The sequence below is a fragment of the Antrostomus carolinensis genome, unplaced genomic scaffold, assembly GCF_000700745.2.
Source record: "Antrostomus carolinensis isolate BGI_N321 unplaced genomic scaffold, ASM70074v2 scaffold14393, whole genome shotgun sequence".
In the NCBI taxonomy this organism is placed as follows: Eukaryota; Metazoa; Chordata; class Aves; order Caprimulgiformes; family Caprimulgidae; genus Antrostomus; species Antrostomus carolinensis.
Window position 1 is genome coordinate 42,338 of NW_010305948.1, and position 10,789 is coordinate 53,126.

The window sequence follows — 10,789 nt, forward strand, 5'->3', positions numbered from 1 at the left end:
AGTTTTTGCTTTTATAGAGCTAATATTGTGACTCTGAACCCCTGAATAACTGCAAATAATCCCATTTTTGTTTTGGGTTTTTGTGGTGGTTTTGACTTACCTCTTCTTTTCTGCAGGACCATCCAGAACAAGGAGTGTTGTTTCTTGTGCGAGGATTACTCAATGTGATCCAGGATTATACCTGGGAGGATAACAGCGATGACAAAGTCAGGATTTATGCTAATGTTTTGCATCTGCTGTCTGCGATGACTCAAGAAGCATATATCTACCATGTAGATAAAGGTAATACATAAGGGTGGCTCTGGATCCTCGCGTTCCACCATGCAATTTATAGTGTTGTGTTATCACTGTACCTAGTTAATGAAGGTCAGTGGTTAGTCAGTCTAACAGAATAGATTCTTTTCTTCTAGATATTGTATCTTAAAATAATCACAGGATTATGGTGTTGGTGCAAATATTTAGAACTGTGAATTTTTCAAGTAAATATTAGAACTTTATATGTATGGAGGGTTTTATTGTAGTCTAAAGTGTCACCTTGAATTATACTTCTTGTTTGTATTTCATTCACATTTATTAACAACTCCAGTTTTCAGAGTGTAATGCCTGGTCTTCATTATTGAAATCGTGTATTTGCTGCTTTGAAGGCAGGCTTTCAGTTTTGGAAATTGGGGTGGTGACATACAAAATTCTTTAGAGTAACTAGAAAAAAAAATTCTAAAGATTTTGCATTTTGTAAAATGGCTGTAGGCTTTTCGTAATAATATTTTGATTACTCTAAAATTTGACAGTTTGCCTTCTGATCATAGAAAGGTTACTAAATTAAGGTAGATTATTAATCACATCTTTTAAAGCTTACTGGCAAGATTAGTTAGTCTGAGAGGCCAAGGTAGTTTGACTTTTTCTTAGTTTTATAGGTCTTCACAAAGAGGCAGGCTGGAATATATTCTGCAGTTCTTCTGGAGAATAGTCTGTCAGAGTTACCAGCCATGACAAGAATAATATCTCTTGCAGTTAGCAGCACAGAAAATAGTTGTCAGTTGAACAACTACTCTAGAAAATCTGCTGTTCACATTCTGTAAGGACATGTGGTTTAGCTGCTTTTGGTTTCATTCAGTTTTTTTGTATGACCAGAATAACTGCATAATCTCAAGATGAGAAATTTAAATTATTTAAATTTCAATGGAGAGAAGTATGGAAATACTAATTAATAATTTTTCCCCTGTAGTTGGATTCTGTTTTTTTTCTAGGTGGACCATGTACTTAAAATGAAGTTTACTTGGGAACAGGGGATCACCTTTTATCTTATGTGTTCTCTGATTTACTCAGAATACACTTAAACTTACAAATTTCTTGTAACTTACTTCTTAGTAAGGCATTATAAATAAATGAGGCCAGATCACGTGTTTAAAATCACAATTATATAAACTCTAAAAATGTCCAAGGGCTTTGAAGTTGAAAATACACTTTCAGAATTTCTCTCTGTGACTTTGAGGTAATCAAGGTTTTATTTTAGAAATCAAAACCAAAACATAAAATGCAGTTTCCTTTGAAAATCTTGTTGTTTTCACTAAGTAAAACATAAACTGTTTGTCCCAGTCCTGCTGCCACTGAAGATGGTGGCAGTACTCTTCTAAACTGATGGGAGCAGGGAATCTGTCTCTGTGGAAAAAGTGAAAATTGACACTATATGGTGCTTTGCATTTAAGTCTGGCAGATATTTTTTAACCTGGCTGCATCCAGGAATGCAGAACTGGCTTTAAGCTAGAAGATTCTTTTCAGAGTTTTGTTCCTAAAATCAAGAGGACATAGTAAGCAACCAAGTGGTAGCCACTTAAACAAGATTGTTCTGTTTGTGTTTCATGGAGGAGGGTCATTTTATAACTTCCAAATCTGGTTTTCTATAAATAGCTAGTGTTTTCAGTAGTAAACCAATGCATAGCTCTTTAGCCAGACCTAAGCTTGAATTCATCTCTGCAGTTGATTCCAATGATACCCTGTATGGTGGAGACTCCAAGTTCCTGGCTGAAATTAATAAACTGTGTGAAACAGTGATAGCACAGATCCTGGATCATCTGAAAACCCTTGGAAAAGAGGAGGTATGTTCTAACTCTGCTTGATTCAATACAAAACCAAAATTACTTTGCAGTTGAATAAACAGACCACCTTCTCAGCCAGGCTTTTAGAAAGCTCCATGGACCTTACAACAAAAGGAAATTAAATTATTTTATGTGTTTAGAAAGTGAGTCAATCACATAGGCAGGTTTGTGGTGGAAAGACCTAATGATGTGAAAGAGATCATGTAGCAATTATAATACATTTCTAAGATGCAGGCTAAAGTTGCTTTATGCTGTACATGGATAGTCTGATAGAACCAACAAGCAGTAGAAGCTAGCCTGGTATATACCCTGTGGCATCGACTGTGGCCGTGCACCAAAGGATGTGATTCTGCTGCAGAACAGAATGGTGATTGCAGAGCAGCCTAGTGAGGCTACACTTAGCTTTAAATTAAATGACTTGAGACCTGGTGTAGTCTATGGAAATATGATGCTCAGTGTGGGATATGAGAGTCTTTCTGCCTATAATGAGCTCTGTGATGCTATTAGAGACAGTGCCACAGTCACCCCTTTGGCTGCAGTGTAGTTATGCCTAAAATCTGCTCCATGTCTGTCCTCCCTGTTGTTTCCTCCTGGCTGCCACCTTTCTCTCTCTGTAAATAATCTGTATTTTCTTGCCATTGAAGTTAACAGTACCCTGAAATGTCCAGTTCTGTAATGGGCAATGTGCAAATTCATTTAGTCTGTTATGGGTGAAATGCAGTGGAAACGACCTTTAATTTGTACAAGTTTTGCATCCCAGGTGCTAGGATGAAGTCAGGAGAGAGGTGGAGAGGAAGGGAAAAGGTGTTTTGGCTTTACCTTGTTTTTAGTACAGACTTGTGTTTGTGCAATATCAAGTAAAGAAAATTCTAGGCAGCTTATTGAATTTCTTGACTGGAGTTCAGAGGCCCTGAAGAGATCAAATATAGCTTAATGGATTGTATGTGAAAGGCAGGTGACTAATGTTCATTAATGAAATAATGAGAACTTACTGTTCTGCTCATGTACCTGTTTCTGAGATTGAGCCTCTCCACAACTTCCTAACCACCCCTTACTAGACTGCTCTGTAATGACAGAACTCTTGTGGCTTGTATACTGAAATGAGAGGGCAGGGGCTGATTAATTTGATGGATTTATTTTTTTAGATAGCCTGTTTGCACAGTAGCCTGCAGTGTTTGCCAATACAGAATGTGTTAAGTGATAGATACCTGGAGGACAGGTATTGAGGATTTTTTGTATCTGAGTCCTATATGGAATATGTGGGTGGGAATGTTTGTAGGGCTTGAAATCTGTGCTTTCTGAAAGGATTTATTTTTTTATTTTTTTATTTTTTTTGCTTCAAGCTTAATACTTTGAGTAATGAGATCCTGTGTTATTTCACTGAAGCAGTTGTTGCACAGAAAACTGGATTTAAAGCTAAGCAGCACGGATATAGGTCCTTGCCATGCCTTTGCTTCTGTGGCCTTAGATTTACTCCTCTGTCCATCCTTATTTACAAAGCAGGGGAGAGTTTATTTTGCTTTGAGTGAAAGTCCTCGAGAGATTTAGATAAAAATTGTTTTGTAAGAATGGTTTTTTTGAGGAAGCTGTTGTTGCTGAGGAAAGTGGCGTTGAGAATACTATCAGAGCGTGCTCCATTTCCGCTTAAGTAGAACTGATAATAAAATTACTTTGGTATTTGGGTTGCTTCAGCGTTGGTGACCTTTTATTATTCATCTGCTTGGCTGCTTCTTTAAATGAACAAGCCTCTGATGATGCTGGGTTTTTATTGGTTCATTTCCTTTAAAAGCTATAAGAGAAAATAAATTTTTCTCACAATAAAATGCTTTCACCAAAATGGCAATTTGGAAGAGAACAATGCATCTTATGTTAACACAGCATGGCCTTTTTGCAATATTAGTGAATGCTTCATTTATGTTACAGTGTTTAAATGGAAATTTTCAGTTCTGGACGGTTCTGTAAAGTTCAAGCTGTTTCTGGTCATGACAGCGTGTATCAGTGAATCCTTTCTGCCTTCATGTGGGTGGAAGACTAATCTTATGCTCCAGGTTTCTTAGAAATGTCAATATCTTGCCTCTTGCTACTCAGTGATAGATGTCCAGATGGAGTGTGTTTTATTCAAACATCACTTTTGATCCAAAACATTAAGAGCATGTTGTTGTGTCGTTGGCAGTGCCGTGTTAGGATGGCAGTCTTCCCATGTACCAGATGATAGGTACTGGGCTTTTTATAGTTAGTATCAGAAATGGAACAGTAGAAAGCAGTTGCTGGGTACCTTCTTGAGGGCTTCTCCTTTCAACCCAACTGATTTTTTTATTTTATATAAACTTATAAGAACTTCAGTTGATTTCACATGTGTTTAAATACTGAACTACAAGTGGAATTGGATGTAGTTGTCTGTGTGTGGGTGTGTTTTAAGTTGAGAAGTTGCTCATCCTGAAGGATTTTGTGCCATTTGCCCAGATTTTCTAAAGGTGCTTGAACATTTCATTCCTCTTTGGAAGGGGGGAGGCAAGGGAATTTACCTGCTGCAGCTTCCAGAAGACATTGCAGGTGGTGGAGATGCTTGTCCCAGCAAGACAAGCATCTCCCATCCTCAGCAAGAGGACGGGAGCATTGCAGTATGGAGCTGTGGCTGTTGAGTGTGTATTGCTCTTTGTCTCAGATTTGGAGGCTCCTGACTCCCAGATCAGTGCTTTCATTACACAATTGTCTCTGGCATGCTGGCAGAGTTTAAAGACTAGAAATAGTTTGATTGGGAATGTTGTTTCTGTATGTTTGTAACCGATGTTAAAAGGTTCCCAAAGGGTTTCACGTGAGAGCTTTTAAGGACAGGCAAAGCTGCCTGGTATGGATTTCTTTAGGAATATCTAGATTTGGATTGCAAGGATGTAACCACCAGCATCACAGCAGTGCTGGAATTCATTTCAGGCTAGATAGTTCAGGTAATACTAGCAAACAGATGCTGTATTAGCATGGAGACTCGGCCTAGACTGATATATTTAGTACCTTGGAGGAGCCCTACAGCCCATGCTGAGCTCTGTGCTGCCACAGATGGACTGTTACCGAGTGTCAGAGCCAGTTATTTTAAAGCTGTGCATGGGAGCAGCAGCAGGCTAGGTGCACCCAGAGGAGCAACGTGTCTAAATGTACAAATGCTTTTCAAACAGAAGGCTCAGGGTATCCTTATGACATAGATGTCTGGCAAAAGTCACTGAAACACAGGAATGAATATTTGGATTGCTAGCCAGAATTTTGTGAAATGCAAAGTTATGTGGTCCATTATATGAAAGATTCTATTTTTTTCTGTTATGCTCTATGAAATTTGGCAGGTTGGTGGAGGGGCTGGGACACAAGGGGGTCACGTTCTGGCATGATGTAGTTTGTTCTTTGTTTCATTGTCATCAGCATTATCCCAAACATTATGGAAAATGCGCTGCCTAGAAGGCTGGCAATTCTTTTTGGTATGGGAATTGCTAGTCCCATGATGCATGTGGTTGCCAAATAGCTGAGCTCTTGCTTTCTCCTTGCTGCCTGCAAATGTATCCTGTGAGTTGGAGTGCCACCCACAACTCCATCTCAGTTATGTCAGCAGGCTTGGCAGCGTGCTGGTGTAGATGTCTCCCTCGGGCTGGAGGTCAGTGCCATGTTACACAAACATTCCTGTTCATCATCCTGTGAAGCCTTGTCTGACTGCTCTTGTTCGTTTTCAGACGTGATGGTATTTAGTGCATACCTGAGCCTACCTGGCTCATCACTTTGTATCGTGTAACTGATGAGTAGATGCCAAAATCCTGTCTGTTATACCTACCCCAATACAATGAGGGTTAGTGTGCATCTCATTCTTCCAAGTTTTTAACGTGTTTCTAGATCCTTTTTGAAGTATGATCCTTTTTGAAGTACGTATGTTTCAAATTAGTCAAAATGTCATCCTTATTGTAAAGAATGGATTTTGTATTTGCATTGATACTGCCTGGAAAACCTCCCTAGCTGATACACAGACTGGAGCACTGCTGCTTTTGCATTCTGCCCAGTTAATTTCACTGTCCCGCTTCCTGTGAGGAAACCTCCAGGCAATTCCCAGGAACCTCTCTGAATTTTTTATTCTGCAGAAGACACACAGGCATTAGATGGACAATGGGAAAAAATAATTAGGGGTAACACCTTATTTTGTGAATCCAGGGACGTGGCAGGTGGAAGGCTGTATGCCTGGTGAATAATGTGGCAAAACATGGACTAGCTGGCTCTATCCTGTATCTTTTTCCCTGAAGGATTTTAGTCCTAACAAGAGAAATACTACAGTAATGTTTAAGCATTTAAGCATAACTATTTTCCTTTCATTGTCTTTTTTGAGTTGTCTTTTTGCTGTTTCTGTTACTACTACTGGGCTGGACTGATGAGCTGTATTTCTCTATGTGGTAGGGAGCACAGTTCAGCGCTCCCAAAGGATGGTTGTAGCGTTAGCCTGTAGACAGGCTTTGGAGCTACGGGGTGGCAATTGCTAACGCAGGTAACTGTTAAAGGAGGAGCTGTTGTCCTGGTAGTTTCATGTAATTAATTTAGTGCTTAGGGAACTTGTGAGGCCTTGAGCAGCTCTGAGCATTGCATATGTAAGTGTGTGTGTTTGTGCACAGAGTTTCTGATGTGTCAGATTTGTTCTGCACGTGCAAATCTACTGTGTCTGTCGCGTATGTCCAGTAGAGGTCTGTTGCTTTTAGTCTGTGGCATGTTGTGTCCTCTGTTCTAGTTAGCTGATTCTTTAATGGCATGGCTTTCTCCTTTGCCGTGGTTATCTGGAGGACTGATAGCTCAGTGTGTGCCATTTCTTTGATTAATAGCATCTGACCTCTTTTCTGCTGGCAGTGAGAAGGGAAATGAATTTACTTTTGAGTGCCTTGGGGGAAAGGGCAGAGGCTGCATTGGTATCGTGAGGAGAGCACACGTCAGAGAGATCACTGCTCTCCTCTCACCCCAATCTCTGCCTCGTTCATCCTGTAGCTTCATATCCAAACGCTGTATATTAGCTACCCCAACACGAATTGAACTGAGAGGGCTGAAGTGAAGTATTGAGTTTATTAATCAAGGTGCTCTGCTGACAGTTTTGTTCTAACTACTACTCTGCTGCTGTGGTTTCTGTGTGAGACAGGCTGTGCTTTGATCAGTGGTCTGTCTTGAGCAAAAAACAAAGGACAGCTGGAGCAAAGCACTATAAACAAATACTATGTCTCTGGTGCATCCCATAATAATTCATCCTTTTAGCCTTTTAAAACTTACTTTGTAGGAATAGGCAGAATCTAAAATAGCATTTTAATTACTTCTGTTTTCCACTCACCCCAAATCAGGGTGGTAGCACTTTGTAAGCTTAGTGCAGGGTTTTCTGTGCCCCAGAACTCCTGTCTGGAGTCCGAAGGGCATGGTGCTCCTCTATGGTAGATTACCACAAAGCAGGGTCCTCCTCAAGGTCCCTCCTCAGCAATTTTAGGGAAAGGAGCTGCAAGTATGTTGGTATCACCAAAGTTTCAGTGAAAGAATAGCAGGGGAAAATGTCTTTGGTTAAATAAATACAAGTAGAATAGACTGCTCGAAAAAGACTGGTGTTGCATTAATCTAGACTGACGATCGTGGTCTCTCTAAAAATATATAGCCATGGTGATAGAAGTGCAAGGTCTGTTGGTGGGAGGATGATTTCTATGCAATTGTAGGGAGTCTTGAGTTAAAAATGTGTCAGAGCTTCATACTGTGCTGTGCCAAAATGGTATGAGATGTAGGGGTCTTGTGTAATTACTTTACAGCAGCTTAGGTGATTCATGATTATCACTCCTTGTTGCATTTTGAGTGGAACATGGAAACTATGCCCATATTCTTGTGTCTGTAATTGTTGCTGCGCATTACAGAACAAGTATCTGCCCCTTGCATTTGCAGTTAGTTCAGAGAACCCAGAGAGGTTATCCTGGGTGTTTTGGGATGACTATATGGTAATACAGGATTTTTTTTCCCCTATAGACCCTAAAGCGACAGAGCCAGCTGGCACTCTATTTCTTTAACACTATTTTAGCTCATGGGGACCTACGAAACAACAAACTAAACCAGCTTTCTGTCAATCTCTGGAATCTTGCTCAGAAACATGGTTTTGCTGACACCAAGACTATGGTAAGAAAAAGAGATAATGCTGTCAAATTTTAGCTTTTAAGGTATTTTTTAAGTCCTCGTCTAGCAAAAGTTAACATTTTCTTGATCTGAATAAACCTAATAATCGCTTTACAAGTTGCTCTCTTAAAAAAAAAAAAAGAGATTTTTAAAAAATGCTTCTTGATGAATAAGCAGCTTCTCTTATTTCAAATGGTCTATAACTTTCTAGCACTTTTAAATGTATTTCACACATTAAAGAACCTGAAAATGTTGGGTGCTATAACTTATTTTTTTTCAGTACAGAAAACTATCTGTAAGAGAAATGCATCATTTTTATTTAGTGGAGGAACTGCATGGTATAAGCTTGGAAACTGAGCATTCCAGAGCCTTTAAGAAAGATATACATGATAACAAACTCTGGAGCAAGAAATGCAAGTGTGTATTAAAACACCTTTGCATAGATTAAATGATGGCCTATGAAATGGGAAAAGAGAAAGACATTAAAAATCTCAAAATATCTTTCTTTTCGTACCCAGGTGAAAACACTAGAATACATCAAGAGGCGAAGCAAACAACCTGAAATGAGTCACTTCACAGACTTGGCCCTTCGGCTTCCTCTGCAGTCCAGGACCTGAGGAATGCCTCTTTTCCAAGGAGTCATCTGTACAAGAGAGCATCTACCAGAGGCCAAAAATCACTGATCTAGATTTTGACTGGAGGAGTTCAGTGTATTTTTATTTTACTTAGTGTGACACATATACTTGGACACAGGTAAAACTGTTCTGTGCAATAATTTAACCTGAATTTGTTTCCAGTTTTACCTACAATACTCTTATTTTTAAATGCTGATTTAGATTCAGTAAAGGGTATTTTGAACCCCTATCATGGCAAAAGCCTTTCCAAATCTAATCTGTTGTTATTTTAGCAACAAAGAAAGAAGATAATCTGCACGGACCAATTCACAGCCTCCAAACTTCATCTCACCTGCAGAATAGTCTTTCTCCTGTGTAGAAAGCAACATTTCAATATAATAATCCTTCTAAGTCGTCTTTCTGCCAACACTTGTTTGGTCAGTTCCAATAAAAGAGAAAAATGGCCAGGGTGTTACTGTTCTAATTTCTGCAATACATTTTCACAGACAGGTTTATGCTTTCATTTCAGCTCAGTGGTGTTTTGTAAAATGGAAGGAACCTTGAATTGCTGTCTGCAAAGGAAAATGGAAATGTATGCAAAGTGCTCTATATTTGCAAAGTACACTGTATCACTGAATAAAACAATTTGCAGTTCATCTGTTTGTTCTGGGGGAGTTTCTTTCTGTATACAAATTGATCACCTTACCCTTGTGGAATGTAGTTACATGTGTTGCTATTACACCTAATAAATTTCACTCTCACCACTTCTGTCCCATGGTGAGGAACCATGTTGAGACCTTGCATCTATTGCTGCTTTTGCTTAGTGGTAAGTATTTTAATGAGCTAAATCCTTATATGGATATTCAGATATATTTTTTCACAAAAATATTTTGTTAAGGCTGGACAACTAATCAGTTTTGCGAGAACCATATACTTAAGGAGTTAGCAAGCTGATAGTAAATACCACCCAAATTATTAAACCATTCTTGTTGCATGTTTTTAATCTCCTCAGTTGGTACTGAAGCAGGGTACATCTAAATACAGATTTTGTATTAAGGTTGTAAAGAACTGAACTAGAACCCTTTGTTTCTGGTAGTCTATGTATGTAAGCAGAGTAAAACTGCAGGAATACAAGATAATTATGAAGTGGTATCAACTTGATACAGAACCTTTCCAACCTTTAGTACATAGCTATTTTAATTATACTGACTTTCCTTAAATTCTGTATAAAGCGCACACAGATAATGAAATGATAGTACTGCACATGTTATCATGTCCCACTTTAATTTAGCTTTCCTTCTTGCTGCAGCTGCACAAAACAACTCTCAACAGCATGTAGATGATTCTTCCTTTTGGGCCTGGAAACATAAACCACGAACTGGGTAAGTGGGATTAAACCCTGAGCTCCCTAAACCGCCAAGTGGGTCATGCTAAGCAGCTGTGGTATGGCAGAAATTGGCCTCTGGGGGAAAATGTCCTGCTCTAAACCCAGTGTGGAGTTGTTCCAGATTCTGCAAAATGGAAACTCTTACAGCAGGCTTACAAATGTCCCAGCCATTCCTCTTCCCCGTGCAGGCACCAGTTTTTGCCTGTTTTTTGAGCACAGTATCACTTGGTTTCTTTATTGATGCAGGACCGCCACGAGAAACACTTTCAGATGTTTTAGTAACTGATTTTATTAGTGCAAAAATAGCTCAATGACAGGTAGAAAGCTCTGGTTAACTATCAGGAGCAAACTCTAAACATCTAGCTTAAAAGCTAACACAGCCACTCTAATAAACTGCTTTTGGCTTACTTCCATGTTACAGAAAAATTAATTTTAGTTAAAGCACTTGACTTCTAGTAGACCACCTCTTTCTTCTGTACATAGGAAATATACAGGCCAGACCAAGTTGGACTGCTTGAAAAAAGCTGACAGTTTTTTCCCCAGGT

The 10,789-nt window shown here is 39.2% G+C and overlaps 1 protein-coding gene across 1 annotated transcript in view; it reads left to right on the forward strand.

Moving 5' to 3' along the window:
• VPS35L (VPS35 endosomal protein sorting factor like) overlaps positions 1–9,167 on the forward strand; it is a gene marked incomplete at its 5' end in the record, with an annotated part of 49,963 nt that extends 40,796 nt beyond the window's left edge. Inside the window, 4 exons of the mRNA XM_010164954.2 lie at positions 117–282; positions 1,978–2,096; positions 8,100–8,246; positions 8,762–9,167. Coding sequence (XP_010163256.2) covers positions 117–282; positions 1,978–2,096; positions 8,100–8,246; positions 8,762–8,860 — 531 coding nt within the window. The remainder of the gene's footprint in view (positions 1–116; positions 283–1,977; positions 2,097–8,099; positions 8,247–8,761) is intronic.
• Between the last annotated feature and the right edge of the window lie 1,622 nt (positions 9,168–10,789).